Source organism: Squalius cephalus (assembly GCF_949319135.1).
Source record: "Squalius cephalus genome assembly, chromosome: 9".
NCBI classification, from domain to species: domain Eukaryota; kingdom Metazoa; phylum Chordata; class Actinopteri; order Cypriniformes; family Leuciscidae; genus Squalius; species Squalius cephalus.
In genome coordinates, this window is record NC_137130.1 from 28,623,792 (window position 1) to 28,648,100 (window position 24,309).

At 40.4% G+C, this 24,309-nt stretch overlaps 3 protein-coding genes across 3 annotated transcripts in view; 2 read left to right on the top strand and 1 right to left on the bottom strand.

Annotated features, from left to right (window-relative positions):
* The window catches only part of gtf2f2b (general transcription factor IIF, polypeptide 2b), a 29,877-nt gene extending 28,352 nt beyond the window's left edge, over positions 1-1,525 (bottom strand). The window contains exon 1 of the mRNA XM_079880925.1: positions 1,469-1,525. The gene's annotated coding sequence lies outside the window, so the exon portion shown is untranslated. The remainder of the gene's footprint in view (positions 1-1,468) is intronic.
* The window catches only part of enox1 (ecto-NOX disulfide-thiol exchanger 1), a 456,290-nt gene that overhangs the window by 217,441 nt on the left and 214,540 nt on the right, over positions 1-24,309 (top strand). The gene's annotated exons all lie outside the window — the stretch shown is intronic.
* Positions 1,696-24,309, top strand: part of tsc22d1 (TSC22 domain family, member 1) — a 50,722-nt gene continuing 28,108 nt past the window's right edge. Inside the window, exon 1 of the mRNA XM_079880869.1 lies at positions 1,696-4,744. Within this exon, the coding sequence (XP_079736995.1) occupies positions 2,223-4,744 (2,522 nt within the window). The 5' untranslated portion in view covers positions 1,696-2,222. The remainder of the gene's footprint in view (positions 4,745-24,309) is intronic.

Genomic DNA, 24,309 nt, shown 5'->3' on the forward strand with positions numbered 1-24,309 from the left:
TTTTTTGTTTTTTTGTTGTGGAGTGCCAGTGTGATTTAAAGCTGCTGACAGCACCAGACGCTTACATTGCAATCAGCTCTCGCTGGCTCTCTCCCTCTGAAATTTGTATGGATGGGCACAGCCTGTCTGCTTGATCTGGACATCAGGGCACACGCCCATTTTGGAACTGTCAGAACCCATTTCCTCATACTTAATGTGTTACACTAAGATCACTCATTGGGTCATTCCACATTCACATTCAAGCGCATGCACGGGTTTGGCAAGGGCAATGGGATGTGTCAGCCCTTTCTAATGGGACACTCATTAATCGCCTATTTGATGTAATAAACAACAAGATAATATGCAAGACATTTGGTACCTTGTCATAATGAGTCATCGCCACATGTTATGTTAGTCCATATTAGAAAAATCACCAGCAGAGCTGTCAACATGCATATCATATCAGCTTTTACACAATGCCACGTTATATAATGTTATAATAAATGGTACTTTAGGAATGAAGAAATTAACTTTCTTTTCAACTATAACATCAAATGTCAACTAAATGTTAAACCTAATATTAAATATAATCTTTGAATATGCTTTCAGCATAATATTTCTCTTAGTCATACCATTACCCTTTTGTGACAAACAGATTTATTTATTTTTTATAGTAACTTGTTTACAAATTTCAACAGCTATCTGAAACCCACTATGTCACCCGGCAAACGTGATGGCAAATCATCAGCGTTAATATCTGGTGTTCATACTTTTGAAAATGTATCTTCTTCCACACAACAAAGATGCTATTCTCACTGGCACAGCTGAAAGCTAAATATAGCTGGATCAGCGCACATGAGATACATTCCTTGTTGTTATTTTATAACCTAGCTGTCGTTGTCTGAAATAAAACACATATTTTGGAATTAAATTATACATGTTTACAGCAAAACACATGAATAGTAGACACTGTGTAGGTCTGCTGGACCTAGAACTTTACTTCTCATCCCTAAACAGAGGTGAGCAACAAACAGCGGGTGTGAAATAACTGTGTCAGTGCAGATGTGTTTGGTTGTTCTTTTCTGTCTGTGGAAATATCTGGCTACTCTTTCAGACTGGCTGTTTTGCAAAAACAGAACAAATCATTGATGTCACAGGGTCTGTTTACATCTTGTTGATGTCGCTGTCCTGTACAGGGCAAAAACACACAACAGCACCTAACCTAAATACTGGTGTTTACTAGCCTACATCTTTCTCAGGTTCAAAATGTTTATTTTCGGTTTAATGAGTTTTGAATCAATAAAATCCAAAAATATTTTTTGTACATAGCTAAACCACTTTGTCAGCCTAATAGGACCCAGAAATCCGTGCCCTGTCGTTCTCTCCCCTTCTTCAATGTCAAATAATAATAACCACAGCGGACAAAAGATGTTATTCTGAGTGTTTGCTGCCACAGTTACCGAAGGCTATAATAAGAAACATCCCTCACCAACACAGTTGGCTGTACTCGGCCTCATTCGAGGGTTTTCGGAGCTCTTCGCCGGCCGTCTCTAGGACTCCCCCCTCCCCCCTCCCCCCTCCCCCCTGTCCTCCGCCCATCATTGCCAGACTCTCTCGGCTTTATGTCTGGCCGCTGTGAACGTGAACTGCCATGCGCGGTCGCCATGTTATCGCGCTCTCCTCCCCCTTTCGGTGACTCGTCACAGGCTGATAGCACTAGCACAGGCTACATTACAAGGAGGCAGCTGGTGAATAGGACCAGAGTGGGAGAGAGACATAGCGCTAACACAGGACTAAAACAAAAGAAAGCACGGGATGGAATAAAGCAGGGCAGCGCTGAGTTGCTCGGTTTCTCTCTGTCAACTGACGCTGGCCGAAGGACTTTGTTTCGTGTGATTTCGTGCTCTGGTGACGGGTGATACAACAATTGAAAATGCGCCTGGCAGTTTGAACTGTGATGGGGAGAGACGCTGTCGTTGTAAGGTTGGATATCGATCACCTCGGGCCGTCTGTGTCGTCTCCTTCACGTTTAAACTTCACCGTTATGCTGTGCTGAATGCTTTTGCGAGGATATAACGTTACGTTTTGAAAACAACAACAGCTGAAGCGAATCCGTGTCGGCTAGCTCGCTAGCGACTGTTAACTTAGCATTGGCATTAGCCTGCTCCTCATGGTGGACATTTAAATACACCTCCAAGTGGAATTATCGTGGCAGTTAACGTTACTGGAAAAGTGTTGGTTTTATGTGGAAATTACTCGAGCGGCTTCAAGTTGCTTCCCAAAAAGAGCTTGTTCTCTTGAGCTGTATTTATAACTTTGTCAGAGACTATCCTTCAGAAATGAATCACCACGAACGATCAGGAGACTCCGGCAGCGCCCGAAAAATGGTTTACCCCATGAGTTTACCCAGACGGGACAGCAGTAACAGCACGGTAGGTGGTTCCTCCTCATTGACAACTTCGGGAAGCACCAGCCTTAATAGCAACAACTTAATGCTAGGGGATGAGTATTCACCACCGGTGCTGATTCAGACTCAAACACCGGCCGCATCCTCGCTTGGGCCCCAGAACCCTCCTCAGAGCCTCAGTATCCCCTTGCAGACCACTATGTTTCCCCAAACTCTGCCCACTGCAGTGGCACAGATGAAGAAGAAGAGTGGCTTTCAGATCACCAGCGTTACCCCCGCTCAGACATCTGTCAGCACCAATAACAGCATTACAGAAGACACAGAGAGTTGTGACGACTTGGATGAGTCCCACACCGAGGACTTATCATCCTCAGAGATCATGGATGTGTCCCTTTCGCAGAACAACAATGCAGGAGGACCGGAAAGGAGCTCCTCAGAGGAGACACTGAATAACTTCCATGAGGCGGAGACCCCGGGGGCCGTGTCGCCCAACCAGCCAACCATCCTCACCCAAGCACACCTGCACGGCACCATGGTTAACGGGACAGTTCACCATCATCACCATAATTCTGCTTCCTCTAAAAAAGCCCATCCTGCTGGTGGGACACAGATTGGGAATCCTTTGGGAGTTGCAGTCACAGCTTCAGTGACTTCAAGCTCTGGAGCTTTAGCTAGCACAGGCCAGAAAATGCCTTCAAATGTGGTAGGATTGATTGCGAATGCCTCTGTTGGCACAACCAGTGTCATCGGCCAGCCTTTGGCTACTGTCGCCTCAGGAACTGGAATGATCTCTGTGACTTCAGGTGCCACGATTAGTACTGGTAATCCTTTAACAAATAATGTTTGTATGTTAAATTCCACCAGTGTGCCTGCTGTGGGTGGCAAGAGTACCAATAGTAGCAGTGTAAACTACTCCCCTGCTTTGAATAGTATTAGTAACCAAACCGTAAACTTGACACACATTCCCAGTGGAATAATCGGCACGGGTGTCACTGCTGCTCCCACGGTTTCCGGTGGTGTTGCTCCGACAGGCGCAGGACAGGTGGGGCCAGCTGTCGTGGGCCAGCATGCAGTGCCTGCTCCCTCTGCCCCAGTGATGAACGCTCATCCTCCGCAGGCCCAAGTGCCGCCGCCTGCTTCCACCAGCTCACGTTTCAGAGTGGTCAAATTGGACTCTACCTCTGAGCCTTTTAAGAAGGGTAGGTGGACGTGCACCGAGTTTTACGACAAGGAGGTCCCGGGTGCGGCGTCCTCTGAAAATGCCCCCAGCACCAGAACGGTCGAAAGCATTCGCCAGTTTGTGCCTGAGAGTGTTGTGTGTCCGGACAGAGAGTCTGTAAGTGGGAGTTCTGTCAGCAGCTCGGCCAGCCATTACACTGAAAGTCTGGGTAGCGGAGAGACTGGCGGCTCCTCGGCTGCGAAACAGACCTTCCAACAGCCCGCTGCTCAAAAGCACGACTACTCCTCTTCCAGCGTGTCCATGTCTCAGATGCAACCCCAGGACTTAGTCCATGCTCACCTTAAGACTAATGCGGTAGCTCCGATGCCGGCGAGCATTCAGCAGCCGCCGCCGGGAACTATCGGAGGACTGCAGAACACAATCGGGCATTCGTCTACAGCTGTGCCCACTCATATGCCCAAATTGACATATGCCCAGGCAGCACAATCCTCTCCTGTGGTGACCCAGCAGCAGATGGGCTACTCGCCCGCACCGGCCCAGGTAGCACCAGCACATGTTAACCCCTTAATCCCTGGAGGCAGCCTACCACCTGACTTCCCTCAGTCCAAGCAGGTCATGAACACTGTGCCACCTGGGTCAACACAAACACTGCCCCACCTGCCCGCCCCCATCCCGATCGTGGCTTCTCAACCCTCCGCTGCTCAACCTCTTCAGCAAGGCCTCCTGCAGCCACAACAGACCCCCACCGCGCAGATGGTCCAGATCGTGTCCCAGCTGGTGCAGTCGGGCACCGGTCTCGTACAGCAGACCCAGGGGCAGCAGCTCGCCCCTCAGCCCTCCCTGGAGCAGCAGTCACAAGCTCGTGGCGCACAGTTTGTCCCGGCCGTGACCTCATCAGGCATTCCTCCTAAACTTCTGAGTGATCCGCAGTCCAGTCTGATCCAAAATGGCTCAAAAGAGACCGGGCTGCAGCCTGCATTTATGCCCAGAACGCTGGAGGATGCCCAGCTCCTTCTGTTACAGCACCAGTCTCTGCTCATGCAACCCAAGCCAGCCGGCGGTGAATGTGCCTCCCAGACGGGTACCTCCCGTGGTCCAGAGGGAAGCAGTGGAGTCAGTGCCTTAACTGCCTCCGCCAGCCTGCTGAAGAGCTTACCTGTGGATGGAGAGGATGATGGGTAAGTTTCAGTACTTTTGCGTTGCTTATTCACTCTGTTTTCATTTACTTATTGTAATTAGAGTTGGACTAGCTTTATTACAAATTACACATGCAGGCAGTGGGTGATGATCAGCGTTATGGCTTAATGCAGTGCTTGAAACATAAAGGGTGGTGTTGTGCATTAAATATCACAGCAGAGAGGTGTGAAGCAGGGATTTAGGCTTCCATATAGCATAGCTAGAAGTGTTTTCTCATATAACAACAATGTAGACTGTTATCGTGGTATTACAGACAGAAAGAGTAAGGTAAATGCTTTGCTCTGCAAAGTAGCCTATGTCAGCATGCCTTTAAAGACCCCATGAAATCACTTCAGATGGCTGTATTTTTGTACTGTTGACATTCACTTTTAAAACAGGGGCCAATAGTCTTTTGTTTACATCACAGCCATAGTTAGATGTAGGTGTTTTAGTGGAAGGTTCTTTCTCATTCTAGATAGAATTTGATTGGACAGAATGATTGCATGATGAATCATTATTTTTGGTCTATTTTGTAAGAGAACGATTTGATATTTTAAATGAGTATATCAGCTAAAAGTGACATTTAAGTGTTACACTAGTATATAGGTGGCATCTAAGCTAACATTTTATGGACTAAAAGCTGTAAATATGCTTTTTAGGGCTCAAATACAGACTAAAAATGAGCTTGCTGCAGATGCTTTTTTTTCTTTACTTCAAACTGTAACACAGTTAAACCCAAAATAGATCACTGATGTGTGTCTGTTTAAACGTAGGTTGTCTCTGTTTTTGCATACAGATAGCAGTGTACTCTGTTAGTAGATCTCAGCCTTTTTAAAAATCCAGAAACTGTAGCTTCAGTCTAGTCCATTTTATGTTTTTTACTGCAAGGCCCAAAATGTAACCTACATATGAAAGCAAGTTCTGCATGTCATACTTAATAATCCAGGTTGCAATGCATACACATTTTTAAACGTACTGCTAAAACGGTGTGACATATGTTTGCATTTGTCTTAAGCTGTTCAGAAGAAACGGGCATGCATGTTTATACTGTGCTATTTTAATGAGTTGTTCATAAGTAAAGTTTCCTGTGCTTGACAGAGCTTGTCTAACAGATGTCCTAGTGCTCTGTAATCTAACACTCCTTTTTGAAACAGACAGTTTTGTCACAGTGCACACACACACAAGTGTGGCACCACTTCTTTCTCTCAGGTGTTAGTCATAATCTTGCTTAAAGCTTTTATTGTCTGGCTTTACTCAGTAACAATGTCAGATCACAGACCAGATCTGTTCAGAACTATATTCAGACATAATGTAAATAAAATGTGGTGGTCACAAAACATCAGACCCTCGCTGGGAATGAGTTCACACTTCTATTGCATTTATTTGCCTTGTCAATTTTTGGCCAGCACTTTTTGTCAGCCACAACTAGATGGTCTTCTAAATTGATGGCATAGTTTTAAGACTTTTAGCGAGATTCAGTATATATTTTGATATGCATTTGCTTTCAAATAGCTTTACATAATGGGTTCCCACAGGTAGATTCGTAATCTTTCATGCAAAAAGTAAAATGTCGTTAGCCTCATAGCATAATTGCCTAAGTCCTTTTTTTTTTTTTAAGTAGGACGTAGGCAATTATGCTATGAGGCTAACAATGTGCAACTTTTCAAAACATAGTTTAAATATTCACAGAATTTATAAACTCTTAACGTTAAATCAGATGCTTTCAAATGTCTGTCTAAACACTCTAATGCTTGTAAGTAGTAGAATTATAAAACTAGTCTAATGAAATGTAATGGCCATAATAAAATCATCATATGGTAACACTTTATTGTGATGGCCCACCAGACATTTTACTAAGTAACTTTGCAACTGCATGTCAACTTAAAGGGGTGGTTCAGGATTTTTGACATCGGAACTCATTTTCAAGTGAGCCTGGTTGTTATTCATCAGTGGAGACAGTTTTCAAAAAAATTCATCCAGTCCTTACTTTTGGATAATTCGACTATGCTAGGCTAGCGCGAGTCAATGGTACACGTTAGCCTGCCATTAAAAACAGTTTTACCCACTCCACAGTACACCAAAAGCAAATAAATTATAACGCCAGACTATCGATGTAAATGTCTATTGAGAGAATAATGTTAGAAATCAAAGTACTCTTGAATCTCAATTATCTGCGGCAGGTAATACACTTGCGTGATTATGTGGACCGGCTCTCTCGGTTTCCTAGGTAACCAAATATAACTCTGCCGCTGCTGTAGATTGCTTATAAATACAGGGAACAAATTATAACTAATGCAATGTGATGAAAGGGTAGTTTGATTTCTAACATTATTCTCTCAACAGACATTTACATCGATAGTCTGGCGTTATAATTTATTTGCTTTTGGTGTACTGTGGAGTGGGTAAAACTGTTTTAATGGCAGGCTAATGCGTGCACCGTTGACTCGCGCTAGCCTAGCATAGGCGAACTATCCAAAAGTAAGGACTGGATGAATTTTTTTGAAAACTGTCTCCACTGATGAATACTAACAACCAGGCTCACTTGAAAATGAGGTCCGATGTCGAAAATCCTGAATCACCCCTTTAATCTACTAACCTCAACAACACCAAACCCTAACTTAAGTCTATTATAAGTTTACTACAGTCTCTACTAATACTCTAATGAGAGTTAGTTGACATGTAGTTGCAAAGTTACTTAGTAGAATCTCTAAAATGAACCATCGAAATAAAATCATATTCACAATGTTACTCTGTGTATCACCAGTGTGTCCTGAATATTCAATATATTGCCCAGACCTGCAGATATCCATGACCAAGTTTGCTGTTAAATGTAACTTGGCATGTTGACAGCTTGACACTTTTATTATCCTTTGAGTTTAATCATGTGATCGACATGATGTGGAGGACTACACATCTTTTGGATTCAAGTCCATCCTCCAAGGCTTGCTGTCCTGCTGTGGGAATTGCTGTGTTGTGTCTCATAGATGTGCTTTTTAACCAGTGTCATATTTTCGGTGTGATTGTGTTTGGTTGAAGGACTGTAGGCCTGCCTACAAGAGAGCCAACCACTCAAAACAAAATACAGGAAAAGCTTTTTCCTCTCAGTGAGCAAACAATTGAATTTCAACCTATTTCTTTGTTGTGAAAGACTATCAGCTGGTGCTGTTTTGGTGTAAAGCATGAGGCCACTTATACAGGATGAGATCATTCAGTTTTCCCCCTTTTTGCTCTTGCTCAATAACAGATTAAGTCAGCACAAATTATTTCAATCTTTTTATTATACTGTTCTTAGGTCACAGTGTGCCACAGACTGGCAGCCTCGTATAGAAAGATTATCTCACATTTGCTTTTTTTTCAATGTAATCTGCTCTTGGCAGTGATAAAAGCCACACATGTGAGTCTCAATGAATCACTCATTGTGTAGAGATCATGTAGATTATCTCTCCAATTAATGACCGTGTGGAATGGGATAGGAGAGGAAATGCTTTCACTCGGCCAGATCGGGCCAGAGCAGATAACGTGGCAGAACTTAAAGCGGCAGTTTGTGTATGCTTTCACTCTTGGTCCCTTAGTGATATTCATTTCCCCTGCTCTCCCAATCTCCATAACAGGGATAGTTAATCTAGAAATGAAAATCGTCATTTATCCACTCCTTTCCCCCTCATTGAACACAGAGATGTTGGGCAGAATGTCTGAACTGCTCTTTTCCACAGAACGTTGATGGTACAGTCAAGCTCCATAAAAATGGGAATTGGGTGTTGTGGACTGTTCTGAAGCCATACAATAATTAGAAAGAGAACGAAACTTAAGTCTCTGTATTTCAACAAAATACTCATATGATACTCATTTGAGAACATGACGTTTGTCCTCAATGACGCCACACCTTGATGAGTTGCACATTATGAATGAAACTATCCCTAGGGGAACACTATCAGTGAACCAAGTAGGGCCCTATGAAATCCATTAAAAAAATGTTTTATTTTATTTTCAATATCAATTCTTAAAGGGTAACTAAACCCCTGGTCAGAGCCTGACGCCACCCACTGGCAATATTTGAAAAATGCTAGAAAAGTGGGCAGACCCCAGAGGAGATGGACGGGACGAACCGAGGGCGGGGCTGAGCGGGGGCTGAGCGGGGGGGGGCGTGCACCTGAGACCCGCAGTGACGGATTAATTGACAGCTGCTGTCAGACTCTAAAATGGAGAGACTCACAGGGTCGCAAGATGACGTAAAGTACATGCATCTGATGAGTTTTATCGAGTTGATGTCAATAGCGTGCGCTCTCTGTAGGCATATTCATATTTTGCACCTATGTGAAAAAATCCAGCAAAATGCGCCGCCTCGTTTGTCGACCCCAGTGGATTAACTTTAGCCTAACCATAAATTGTGATTATGATCACTCACATCAAGACGCCGCTGCGGTGGTGGAGGCCATGCAGGAGGAGCAGCGTTTGGCACTGCGTCGCTTTTCGGCGCGGGCTTACGTCACACAGTACCGCAAACATCCAATAGGAAAATTCAACTGCAGTAGCCACCGTTCAACCTGAAGAGGGCAGCACTCAGACGTTTTTACACCATATATTGTAGAATTAAAACACTTTATACCCAAATGTCAAAAAAGTTACTCGAATCAATGAACAGCACTAATAAAGCCCCATTCTTACAGATCATTAACTAAAAAAAGTTGGTTTAGTTACCCTTTAAAGGAACCGTATGTAAGAAATGTATTTCAATTAATCATAAAATGGCCCTGATATGTCACTAGACATTAAGAAATCATGTTCATTTCAAATACTTATATCACTGACAACAGTAGTCCGGCCAGGATATTGTCATTTAAAAGTGAAGTTGCAGCCCTCAACTGATGTTGATGTTGTCATGTTGTGTTTTGGCCTGATGCACCACCCTCCACCTATCTACCAATCACAAAGTCAGTAGTGTTTCGGCATCCGGGTTGCCAGCTCTGCTCTAGTTACCACAGCTGCAGCTACAAACTTTTCTGCTGGATCCTGCAGCCTATCTGGCAACCTCGAGTCAGGGGGAGGGGGAGGGGATACACCGCTCTACAGTAATTTGAAAGTGATTGCAGTACCAGTTTTGGCCACAATCTTACATACGGTTCCTTTAAATCCCAAGAATAGATCTTTTGGTCTATGCTGTTTTCAGTTGATGAATGAACAAAGCTTTGTAGTGCGCCTCCAATCAAAAATATCGCAATAAGTTTTGTTACTTGTTTTGATATGGATCAAAGTCTCAGGTTTCAAGTTCTGGTTTATTATGCAATTCAAACAATAAATACCGTGGCATTCTTTAATGTGGCGAGACATATCGCTCTCGTCGTAAAAAGTGAAGTGGCACCGATATTGTTTTTTTTTTGATGGCTGATGCCGATATCTTCGAGAGAAGGGTGGCCGATGGCCAATATAAAGCTCATATTTTTATAAAAATAAAAACTTGTAAAGTCATAAACTCGTTAGTCAGCTATAGAAATAATCTCATTTAAAAAGCTGTTGTTGTTATTATTATAACATTATTGTTATTATAAAAACTTCCTTATGTCATTTAAAATGAAGTAAACAAATCATTTAATTGGTGTTCCCTGTATAGTTTACAATGTGATGGATTTTTATGGTTTAGCCTTAAATTGTAATAATCAAAAAGCATGTCTAATCAATTTAATTGATCAAACTTTAACATAAGGTATTCACTGTTTTGCAATAATATGGTCCGATAAAATGTTTTGTATGTTATGTTTTAATCTTTTAAAATGTAATACAATGAACAAGTTTTACTTTTGAAATTAAAACAAGTTTTACTTTTGAAATTAAAACAAAGGAAAAAAGTGTGATATTTCTTAAATAATGTTTTAATATTAATTATTATAATGTATTTATTATAATTATTAGTATACAATAGTAATATATTTCTGTCACAGTGTCTTCAAGTTAGCCAAACTTTTATTTTTAGGGGTTGTCGTGAAGAACTTTGAGTTTCTGTGTAAGATATGACGATAGTTTTAAAACACATGTGGAGTGTCGTAGGGCCCTAATAAAGGCTTATGCTACATTTCTGCCTGATCTTCACACTAAGCCATCGTATGGCTGCAGAAGACTCGGAATATAGCGCATAAGCCCTACGGGCCATATTTATAATGTTCCTCTATTACTTTATTTATATTGAAGCTTGATGATATAAATCAATATTTTTTTGTTGTTGAATGAAACAAAACTGCTCAGACATTCTGACTAGCATCAATTTTTTTTTTTTTTTTTCCAGACAAAACAGGGTTGAATGACATGAGGGGGTGAATAAATGATAACATTTTCATTATCTGCGAACTTTGTTTTTTTAGCCACATTACATATTTATAATGTTCCTCTATTACTTTATTTATATTGAAGCTTCATGATATAAATCAATTTTTTTGTTGTTGAATGAAACAAAACTGCTCAGACATTCTGACTAGCATCACTTTTTTTTTTTTTCACAGATGGGTGACAAAACAGGGTTGAATGACATGAGGGGGTGAATAAATGATACAATTTTCATTATCTGCGAACTTTCCCTTTAATGTGTTTTTTTAGCCACATTACAGACATCAGAAGGCTCTTTGTATGCACATTTCTTTTTTTTTTTTTGGGATGATGTCATTTGGATTAGAACCTGTCCTTCCAAACCTGAGAGCAGAGAGCACAGCAAAGTACTTTAGGGACTGAAAGCTAATAGGGGCAGAGACCTCATGAGCTCAGCTGAACTGGTTTCTCACATTCACAACAGACATTTGCGCTTGTCTCAACTCTTTTCAGGTTTGAAATCTGCTGGCTTTCATATTCTTTCCCAGGCGTGACAACATCTCCTTGAATGCTTTGGTGCTTCCTACATCTCCTGATTGCAATTGTTTTTCTCCCATAAATCTCTTAATTGTTCGTTTTCTGAGTGCACATTGGGTACAAATTCAACATTTTAGTTCTGAAAACTACAGAGTTGCATCATAACTGTTGCGTTGAATGTTTCTTCGTCCATGTTCGGCTCTGTTCAGTTGTCCAGAGAGAATCTCATCTGGACGGCTGCTAAGCAACACATTCACATGTAAACAGTTCATTATTATGAAGCCTCTACAAAAAGCGTAAAGGGAAGTGCCAAGGCGCAGCAACACGTTTTATTACTTGTAAAGCATATTTGCCGAGTGGATATTTTCATCTGGCCCATTTAGCCAGCCCAATTTAAGTGCTCTCTGGACAGCAGAACGGAGACCAAGCAAAACAACCTCCTGGCCATTGCATTGTCATGTTTTAGCAGACTCCTTTGATCTGCTAGGTAAAATGATTGCAGTGCATGACCTCCTTAATTTTATTTTCATTGCTTTTAATAATGTTTGTCCAGCGGTGAGAGGAATTAGCAGTTTGCTTTCAGAGATCGTTGGGGACGGGTATTGTTTTATTCTTTTCAGTAGATTTGTTTTTAAATGGATGAGGTATTTGCATCACCAAGCCTCGGCCTTTTGTGTGTGTGTTTCATTATGTCCGTGTTTATTTGTTTGTCCTATTATCATCTGAAAATTATTTTGAAATGGACTAAATTAGATCTTATGCTTTTATTGCCCAGATATATTTCTTTTTATCTTCCAAACTCCAGTGCTCCCATTATCTGACATGTAATGATAAACATGCATGCTTTTACTTAAAGGTCAATCCTTTGCTACCTGATTAATATGCCTACAGAGAAATCCAGATCGCTGCTCTGAAATGAAAGCACTCCCCAGCCCAAGTCGTTATTCATGCCTGAGCTACAGCCTGTAGAAAGTTTGATCCCTTCCTATGTTGGCTTTCTAAGAGCAGTCGGCACGTGAGTCAGCAGAGTTGGAAAGCTGCCTCTCTCTGTGGTTTCAGACTGGGCAGGAAATCTCGTGTGCAACCTTGAGCATGTGCTCATGCCGCACTCTTGCTCTGTTAAACATGTACAATGAGATATCCTCTTGTATCACCAGACTGGACAGAGTGAAATGAGGTCACTGTGGAAAACATGGCGACCGCTGAACAACACATTTCCTCGACTCACTTTTGAATTGGACAGCTTCTAATTTAGAAAGGGTTTATTCTTCTCTGATAAATGTGAAAGTGTCTTTTCAGCTGACGTTTATTTAATTGCCTTTTAGTGCTTAACATAAACTTTTACTGACTGTATTAATGGCCTGTCGGTTGAATGATTGATCATCTTTGACAGTGGGAATTTTTCCCCACCAATCACCTTGCTGGTTCCCCGAGGCATTGCTCCATCTGTGCAGAGTGTCTTATCTCCACTTCCTCCCCATCCCTGCCACAAACACCATGTGTGCCACAGATTATCTGCCAGTCAAGTTCTCACCTCTGCACAATTCTAAACTCCTAATACCAGATAAAAAGCAAGCAGCTTGGACTTGTGCAAATTAATCTCTGCTTCAGTCCTCAGACACCTTAGTCTAGATCATTCATCATTTGGGTGCCGTCCACCTATATGTGAATGTGAACATTGTTGATATACAAAGTTCTGGCGTGAAACTCTAGAATAGCGCAGGCTAATAGGTCCTTTAACTCACCTGTTCATAATCGCATCGTTATCTATCGTGCGCAGCTGATTGGTTCCTGCCGTATCAGTAGCCAATGAGCTCGCTGCTCGACCTTCAAACACTTGGGTAGCATTTGCCTTAGCAGTGCAGCGTGCTTTCAGAAACCCTCCACCTTCCCCAGCTCCACCTGTATAGATCTGCAACTGGTAATTCATGTTAGGCCTGTCGCGATGGTCAATAAATCAATTAATCGCACGATAAAAAAAATGAGCTCGATAATTTTTCCGGCCGCGATAATTCCATTTGCATGCTTGTTTGTTTTCCTCGTCTCTCTCTCTCTCTCTACCATGCTCTCTACCAAATAGACTGGATGACCACTATCGGTTCCTTAGCGTATAGGAGGAGTGAACCCTCTTGTCAGTTGCATGGTCTTTGTGTGGGGTGGCGGCGCTTGTCAGTCACATGGTCTTTGTATGGGAAAGCGCCGGCGGGACTGCTTGCGGCGGGAGAGACAGAAAAGACGCTAGTTGTGAGTTGGAGGGAAAAAAAAAAGAAAAAGATGGAATTGGTTTCAAAGCCAAACGGGACAGCGAGCCCGATCTCATGAAAATGCGTATCTATACCACGAATGTTATTTCTCGTGCCATTTATACGCCAAAAATAGTTTTTGCGTGCATATGATACGCACTTTATGGAGCGTAATATGCACGCACTCCTCACCCCTAATCCTAACCAAGTATTTTCAGTGCGTAGCATATACACGCAATAAATCGCGTCTCCGTCTTCCCGACAGTAACACAATCACTCGGGCGTTTGTTTAGTCGACAAAGTAACAGGAGGACAGTGCAAAATGCGGTGGTATCCTGTTGAGGCTTTTTTAAATTTGTTTACAAAGGTCCTAACCGGCAGTTTTGCCTGTTATGGAATGTATCACTATTTATGTCTGAGCCTAATGTTTAATATTTTTTGAAGTGCAATTTTGTTTACATCAATTTTTATTTATTGTTTTTGGTCAAGTTTTTTATTCAAGTGAATTTTTTTGTTAACAGACACTGAGAGTCCATTGCTTTTATTGTTTTTGGTTGTTTTGTTCATTTTTTGGTGGATATTTAAAATGTTTTCCCGTTTTCAATGTTTAATATTCTTAAGAAATAAAAGTTTATAGATCGTTGAAAAGGTGTACCTGCATTATTATGCCATTATCATTATATTAGATGAAAATGGTCTCGAACGACAATATTATCGTTTATCGCAATAATTTCTTGGACAATTTATCATCCAGCAAAATTTGTTATCGTGACAGGCCTAGTTCATGTACGCTATATTGTACAGCAGCACCATGTCTTACTTGCTCACAGCGGTGTGTCGTGTTTGTATTGGCAGTAGCAAGTCCCACAGCAGCAATAATAACCAAACAGACAATATTGTCATTCCCATTACCATGCAAAACACTCCAAGAGTTGTCATGACAGAAATCTTATTTAAACGTTAAAAATATCAATGAACTGATGTAAGAACATCACTCCAGGACTAGCCTACATCTTATGGAGTTGCTTTTATTTGATGGCAAAGTACTCTTTAGTCACGATGGGGTTTATCGCCGTTCTCCCAACCAAAGTAATCCCTCTCTCTTTTGCGAGGAGGCTGAATGAGTGCCGGGCTCTGTATTTAGCATACAGCGTGCCGCTGTGAGCCATTAGCACTGAGTCATTGTTTCAGCCACACTGCCAGTGTCGCCTGGCCGCCGGCCATCTCGCGCTTTCTGTGCAAACCCCCGCGCGCTTGCCCATCCCTGTCCTTTACGCCGGTCTGCCCGCTCGTCTGAGCTGCCACCGAGCTGCTATAGCAACCGGCAGCCCTAAAACCCCCTAGCATAAGCCTTCCAGAGACAATTGTGTCTTCATCACTCTCGCACTGGCTCTGGAGAAGCTGCGCTCATTCTGCAGGGGCTACGAGTTCCCATTTAAAACCACGCCACGCTTCTTTGTGCTGGAAATCTGAATCAAAGGACTTAAGAATTATTGTTTGCTTGGTTGTTTTTGGACTAGCTGCAGAATACATGCAAATTTATGCCTAGCCTTAGATCGGAGTCTGGCAGAATAGCAGTTGCTGTGCTCTGTCATGGTGGTTTTCAAGGAAGCATGGGTAAAGAACAGATCTCTATTCTCTACAGAGGTTGCTTTCTCATCCGGGGTCATGTCAGTTCATGAGCTGAATCCTTACCAACATTTTGCCTTGTACAATACCAGTAGAAATAATGTTTATTACTTGGATAACAGAGAAACGGCATTGGGGAATGTCAGTAGATTTAATTCAGTGTCTGCTCAGACTTTAATTGGCAATTAATCTAATTTATTTATATTTTTTTAGTTCCCTTTTTTAGTCAAAAAAAAAAAAAAAAAACTATGTAGCAGAAAACAAATATCAGTGTTTCCTATGGAATGCAGTTTTTGCAGGAGACATTTTTGTTAGTCATTTTCATAATATGCATTTCATACTTGTTGAGGTTTTATTTCAATTCCACAATATAAAAAGTGGAATTTATTACTTGGACAACAAACTGTCATGGTAAACGATGAATCTCGGGCTGTCAGTCGATTTAACAATTCAGTGTCAGTAAATCAGTGTCAGTAATTTGCGATTAATCTAATTATATTTAGATATTTTTAATTTATATATAATTTTGTATATTTCCTTTTTTAGGATAAAACAAAATGTGTTGAGTCTGCCATTTCATTTGGGTGACAATGTAAGAAAATTGTCAGTGATTTCTTAGAATGCAGCAGTTTTGCAGGAAATGTTTTTCTTGCTTTTATCTTCTCAAATGCTTGTAAAAATGATTTTATTTCATACATGTTGAGGTTTTATATTTAAATTCCACCATACAAAGAGTGCAGATGACTTTGCTTTTACCATCTGGATTTTATTATGCAATAACAATGCCAAATTTGGTAAATGTAGTAATTGGTCATGTCACATTGACCTGAACTGCAGAACTCTAATTATCTAGAAATGGTCTGAGTCAGGTGCCAAAATTCTGAGAAAATGATGTTTTTGCATCTCTCTCTCTCTCTCTCTCTCTCTCTCTCTCTCTCTCTCTCTCTCTCTCTCTCTCTCTCTCTCTCTCTCTCTCTCTCTCTCTCTCTCTCTCTCTCTCTCTCTCTCTCTCTCTCTCTCTCTGTGTCTCTCTCTCTCTCTCTCTCTCTCTCTCTTCTCTCTCTGTGTCTCTCTCTCTCTCTCTCTCTCTCTCTCTCTCTCTCTCTGTGTCTCTCTCTCTCTCTCTCTCTCTCTCTCTCTCTCTCTCTCTCTCTCTCTCTCATCTCTCTCTCTCTGTCCTCTGTCTCTCTCTCTGTCTCTCTCTGTCCCAGGAGTCAGCAGAGTGTTGCTAATTGTCCGTAGTAATATCAGTACTTGTTGTCTTGGGCAGTTCTAGCTATGCGGGGTGAATCAATGGGCAGTGCCACTGTTTGTAACGGTAACCATGAGCTTGTGTTCTCAGACGACCTCCTGCTACACTGTCCCATGGGTCCTGTGGCCATCTGTATTTGTAGCACTGGTGTCAAACGGGGACTTTCCAGGAATGGCCCCTTTAACAAATCAGGCCCTGTTTTAGTGTTTCTGGCTAGTGGGAAGCTGTGTTATGTCCTGTCATGTAGCCTTGCTTTTTTGGAAGGGTTATAATCCTATTCTAAGTGAAAGATAAATAGTGATGGGAAGAAAATAGAACCAAGTAGAACCTCTCCAGATGACTGAAAGTGTGTGTCCATTGTTCTCCTTGTGATGTATGCAAACAGTGTGGTTGTGGCAGAGACGTGCTAAGCGTCCTTGTAGCATCCTTAGAGTAGTCCTGGATGGATTCTGGCCAGGGAATAAAAGTTTAATGTAACTGTTTCATTAAAAAAAAAAAAAAAAAAAAAAAAATTCCAGGAGATTATCCAGTATCGCTAATACATACATTTTTACTCTCATCTGGCACAGATCAGAATTTGTTGCACAAGTATAAACACAAAAATCAAATGAAATCTTATTAGTTATATTAGGTATATATCTTTTCAGATAGATTTTGAGCTGCCAATATCCATGACAGCTTTTAACTTAACAATGCTGGCGAGTAATTATGGCCACCCAAAGTGAATTATAAAATAATTTAGTACGGCCATGTCACATAAGTAAAGCGATCAACAACAGGGATTATTTTGGCCAGGGATTAATGTAAACGCAGATATCGGATACCAGTCGTGTCTAGAGTGAATGTAAACAGGCGGGACAAAAAATCGAAAATGGTCAAAATATCAGATCTGTGCATTTAAGACTTGCAGTGTAAACGCAGCCTTACTGACATCGCAACCTTCTCATTCCTCTCTTACGGTCTTCTGATGGCCGCAGATGGACTGGGTTTCTGCTTGCTTGTTTGAGTGCGCAGTGCCAGAAGCTCCCTGACTGCGCTGGGTTTGGCCCTTGTAAATTAGAGCCATGTCCCCTTAGGCAACCCTCCCACATGCATCAAGAATCCTGCCTTTTCACTTACTCAAACCTGAACCGCTGTACACAGAGCCTTTATTAGACCAGACACAAACATCACAACCTTCTGAAAGAGACTTGTATGGCATTCATTTGCTCAGTCTTGCACCGCGTCTACCCCAGATTTGAGGCTGTCTACACTGGAAGCTGTCCATCACCTCGAGCACCAGCAAACAATGGATCAGTCAGTTAGACTTGAGCAATACTAAAATAAAAACTAGATTTTAAAATGTTTAGGGTGGTTGTTAGGGTGTTCTGACTGTTACTTACTGAATCAAAAGAGGCCACCCACAATTCTGGATATTTTTTTTTTTTTTTTTTTTAATGGCTGGAGTTTCTTCTTAAAGGTACAATATGTAACTTTGTTTGCTTTAAAAATAGCAAAAATCACTATATAATATATATATATTATATATATATATATATATATATATAATATATATATTATATATATATATATATATATATATATATATATATATATATATATATATATATAAATATATATATATATATATATATATATTATTATATTTTTTTTTTTTTTTTTTATTATTTATTTATTTATTTATTTACAACAACTTTAAAACCAGGACAAATTTGTAATTTAATTCGAAGACACGTACCGTTTCTTCACTGCCGTCAATGGCGTCATATCCGCGTTCTCCCTGGTTTCCGCTCGTACTGCCATAGTAACGAGAGCCCTCTGATAGTAACCAAGGCGACAGACGTGGACAACATTAGTTCGTAATATCTATCTGCACGCTGTTGTTGTTTCGTTCAAACATTATGGACCATGGCAAGCAGACTTTGGATAAAAAAGAACTAAAACGAGAATCAATATCAGTGCGGTGTTTTCGAGATGCCTAGAGCTCCACGTCCGAGACTTCGACCGCTCCTACATGTACTTTATTAAACAGGTGAGCACATTTACATAAAACTAATCAATGTTATATAGTTCAACAATAAAACAAAATTATAATATGATCTGTATGTTATTCTAATGTTGATCTAGCTTACTGCTAGTCTCATACAGACAAACTAACACAGAATAACATAAATTTCAACACATTCAAATGCAGTTTAGTGTGATAGTGTAATGTTAGACCAAGTGAAACAGCACTGCGTTACCTCACAAGTTTAATTTGTCTAATAAACTGACCTGTGAGTAGTAATTCTGCACTTGCGTGTAGTTCGGTAGAATGAAATGTCCATATTCCTTTTATATCCGCGGGACTCGCATCGCGTGTGGAGCTGACAGCTGTCTCTTAGCAATCCCGACCTGCTTCATATCACAGTCATGATAAAAACATCAAAGTATTTACTCATCCATAAACATTATTAGATCGGTCGGCTTGACGTTGACGACAAGATCCATAATTCTTAGCAAATGTTGTGTCATCAAACTACGCCTTTGTTATTGTAAGAGGTTAGCGACCCCTAGCGGCGAAAAAAATTACATAGTGTACGTTTAATTGTTTGTTTGTTTTTTTTTAAAATAATGTATGTAACTTTTATTTAATGCATTTTAATTTTTTTCTTTAGATTTTTTTTATATTTATAAAAATTATATTATAATTATAATTACAATATAATATTATATATAATATTAAATTATATTATAATTATAATTACAAAATAACAAATAATTATAAAATTATATTAATAAATTTCTATTTATTTTTTACTTTCTTTTATTTATATTTCAAAAATGTCATTTATTTAATTTATTTACATTTTTGTATTTCTGCCAGGTGAAAATTAGGTAATTGCCCACCTTGACCCCATGATTTAAAGGGATACTCCACTTTTTTTGGAAATAGGCTCATTTTACAACTCTCCCAGAGTTAAACAGTTGAGTTTTACCGTTTTCGAATCCATTCAGCCGAGTTTCTGATATTTAGAAGAATATCAGTAACCAGACAGTTTCTGGTCTCATTGACTTCCATAGTAGGAAAAAAATATATACTATGGAAGTCAATGAGACCAGAAACTGTCTGCTTACTGATATTCTTCTAAATATCAGAAACTCGGCTGAATGGATTCGAAAACGGTAAAACTCAACTGTTTAACTCTGGGAGAGTTGTAAAATGAGCCTATTTCCAAAAAAAGTGGAGTATCCCTTTAAGGCATCCATCTGTTCATCTCCTTAGCTGCCACCATCCATTGGTCTACAAGTAGACATTTGCAGGGGTTAATTAAATTGCTGCAGTGATTTCTCATCTGTGTTATACAGTTGCTTCATACAGCTGTTTTGTAGTCTGCGGTACCACACAGGTGGAGCTGATACAGTGATTACTCTTCTTTATATTGGAATCTGTCATCATGGGCTTTTTGTGTTGTGTTGACTATTGGCTTCCGAAGCTCTTAATGGCTGTGGTTATCATCTAATCTGTGGTGAAGCTGATGCTTTGAATTACTGGTTAGATTGCAGAGAGTATTTTAAGCCCTCAGTGCTGAAATCTGCTCGTTCTGACTGCTGTGAGTGGATGTGTGCAGCCGTATCAGGTAGGCTGTGTGTAAATCGCAGTGAATGGGAGCACGTTGACAGTGAATGGCGTCCTTTCAAGATGTGCTCTGCAGTGTCAAACGTTTTTTTTTTTCCACTCTTTTTGTGTAGAACTTGTTAAAGATGGGCTGCATCTCAGAATGGTGTTAATCAGAATGAGATCTAATCCAAGAAGAATAGATCTCGTCTTAGCATTGTGATCCAGCACTGCTTTTGATTTCAAACCATACCAAGCCTAGATCTAGGCTAGGCTAATATGTTTGTTATGAATGTCCGACTGCTTTTCTTTGTAGTTTTGCTTAAATGCACACATAAATTGGTTTTCTAGCCTCCAGTTGATTTTGTTTACAGGTTGCACAGTACACACACAAGTGTGCCTCTTTCTCAGAGGAGCATGAACGCACAGATCCAGTGACAGCCATGCAGTATTGATGGAGAACTTTCCTTTGGGCCCACACACAGGGCTTTCATTCACCCAGCCGTGGGGCCGAGTAATGTGAGAGTGTGTGTGTGTGTGTGTGAGAATAAGAGAGGGTGAGTTGGACGTGTACACACATGATGTGGTCTGCTCTCACATTTCACTCACTTGTTTCCTCACTTTGTTTGTCTGTCACAAGCAGCACATAATCACAATGCACAGAACTGTCCATAATTAGACCAGTACTTCCCTTTTACCATTAAATAAGCTAATTGAATGTGCTTTTACATAAGACCAGCAGCTCCTTCCCCATCAGTCATTCAGATGAAGCAGGCTTGTGAGTCAGCATGTAGGTGCTGGTGGATGTTTTAATGACTGTGTAGATGGCTTTTGGCCCTACTGACTGATCGACCTCTGTGGCTGTTGTGATGAATCACCATGTCCTCATCTGTCATGATCTGTAAGGTCATTATTGAATGCTTTTCTGCATTTGGCAGTTATATGCAGGTTTTAGTTTTCATCTACGTTTTGGTTTCTATTTTTTTCTAACCATGCTGTTAGAGAGGGGTGCTCAAATGTCCTGTGAAGTATAAAAACTGTTTTAAGGTGAAGTGTGTAATTTCTGAGACTAGTGGCACCTAGCGGAATTACAAAAATACAGTTGCTCCTCCCCCAACTCAAACATCACCAACACAAGTCTTGCGGTGCTTGTGAAGGCATGTCTCAACAGGCAAAAGTAGACTACTTTCAATAAAAGTTGATATTAGGAATACTTTTAGCTGTTGCTTTGTGTCATGAGTAAGCAGTTGAGGAGGCTAATCTGTCTAGAGCGAACTAGGGATGGGCATTTTTCAAAAATACTGTATTCAAATATTTGGGCTCATAAAAAAACGAATATTCGTTTATTTAAATGTTTAACGAGAGACTGAACGCTGAGACTGCGGCAGTTATCGTACTGCACATATATACTTGAGTCGGCATATGGTTATCGTGTTTATATTGTTTTGCATGTTCATGTTGAGAAAAACAATAATACCCACATGCTCGGTAAAAAAAGATGCTCAGCTGACAGACTTCTCAGGACACAAAGATAACAGTGTGCTATGCAATTGTTTCTAACAACACTGTGTTTTCTATTCTTAAACCTGTCTCCCTCGACGAAACTTGATGGAACCATATGCTCAAGATCATTTTGCTATCTGATAAGTTTTCTCACCTCGCTCAGATGCGCTTACCTGCAGTCGGGAATGCAGTGATGAACGGCTGTTTTTCCTCATTCGACTGGTGTTTGCATTTCATGTGATTTCTCATTGTGATAGTAATATTATAACTAGGGTTGCAAAGGGGCAGAAAATTTCCGGTAAATTTCTGGAAAGTTTCCGGTAAATTTCCATGGGAAGTTAAGCTGGGGAATTTTGGAAATATTCATTACCATGGCAACCGCTTGCGCGTCCTCTCTGAAAGTAACTGTACACATAAGAGACGGATAGATACATTATTTAAGGTTATTTCTATTCGTTAGAATAATGATATATGAACTTGTTGTCAAGTAAGCCCCGTTGCAAGCATGTGCGTCTCTCTAAACTTTCAGTGTGCTGCACTGCTCTAGTTGACTTCTGCGCCTTCCCCCCCGAAAATATCACGTTAATTTTGAAAACGTAATTCCTTTTGTGGATCCTCTTGGTCTTTCTTCATGTTTCTTTGACAAATATCAGTGTCTCAGTCTCACGCACGCTGCACGTGAGTTAACCACGCCTACTTATTTACATGTCGCGGTATACACGGAATAAAAAAATCTGTTACGGTTGACATTTTCTTCCGCGGTAACAATATATACCGTCATACCGCCCAGCCCTACTTATGTGGTAAATAAAGTTATGCTAGCTTATTTAGCATCTAACTTATCAGCTTGCTATCTACTAGATGAATACATTTGTATGTGATATTTGCAATTTAAACATTTAATAAATATATTTCCCCATAATATCATCAAAACTTACTTCACTTTGTTTAGTCCACAGGCTCAAATGTGTGCCTTCAATAGTCTTGTGCTTTGGGCTTCTGTACATGTGATGGAGGCATGCACAGTGCCAGTAGGGGGAGTGGTCTCAATAGCCATGCAGTAAGCAGTGTGCTATGTGCATGTGATTGAGGAATGGCATGGATTTTCAAGTGTATTTGAATGGCATCTGTTTGTTTTAGTCAAGATTATGCTAAAATATACTTTCCTCAACTATATTTAAGTTCCCTATGAAGAGCTAACCCTCAACTTTGAAAATTCCCAGTTTATTCCCATTTATTCCCATAAATTCCTGTTAATTCCCTTAAATTCCCATTAATTCCTATGGAAAGTTTCCATCTTTGAAAATTCCCAGAATTTTGCAACCCTAATTATAACTCAGTTTCAATAATTCATTTGATCAAAAGTAATTCCATTTTGTAAGATCATTTTCATGTAATTCCAAACTTCGAGGCAGACGACTACATTACATAATCAAATGCAATCAACAGCTCCACAGCGCCACACAGTTCATTTCATTTGAACTGAGTTTCAGTGCTTGGGATTTATCATGGATTCGCTACATTTACGGCCAGCAAAGCAACGTAGTAAAATTCTAACAGTATTTTTATTTTTCAAATAATAATTAGATCAAATATACCATTCCTGCACACCTTAAAGCCGTGGACACACTTAACGACTGTAAGGCCAATTATAAATGTAATTTGATACGACTGCTCATGCCCAAACACGCTGAGTCAGAGACCGTTGTTCAGTCCATTCTTGTCTAAGGACAACTTTGATTAACTTTTTTGATCCACTTCAAAATGTTGACTAATGTGGATGTACTACATCCGCCGTGTTGTTACTGTCACGTCACACCAGCGTCAGTTGCGTCACTTCACTTCTATTGACAGTTCCTCTCTCGTGACCTGTAGAGTCATTCATTAGAGCGATTCGTTCAAAAACGTTCAAATGGTTTCATTCAGTGAGGAAATATTACTGTTGTTCAGAGAAGCACAATGGCTGCATTGTGGATTTGTTTGGAATTATTTTAATTGAAGGCAAAAACATGACATGAATTTAATAAACAAGTTAATATCACCTATAATTAACTGTTGTGTAAAATCAATATCACATTTACTCATGCTCGTGTGACATTGCTTAAAGCTATATCCTATTTTGGTTATGTAAAGACAATAATGTTGCGAAGGTGCAACCTAAATTACATGAGAATATATTTTTTTGCAAACAGCTATTCATACTGAATATAATGTTGAAAAAAGTGGGATATGTTGAATTGATATTGAACAATTAGGAGTTTAAATATGCATGGAGTTGTTTTCCCTTGCCCAAAATTCATGCCCAGTGTGCATAATGCTTTAATAGAAAATGTCTGAGTTAGATGAGTGTCCCGGCCTGCCTCCTGTGCCCTCAGCCTCAGCAGAGAGAGAGCCTGTGGTTGTTGAGACAGTCGCGCACACACACTAACACAGACTGTGGCTCCTGGACAGACAGTATTGCATAAGAGTGTCAATGAGGACTAGATGCGACAGTCCGGCTCTTTCAGGCCA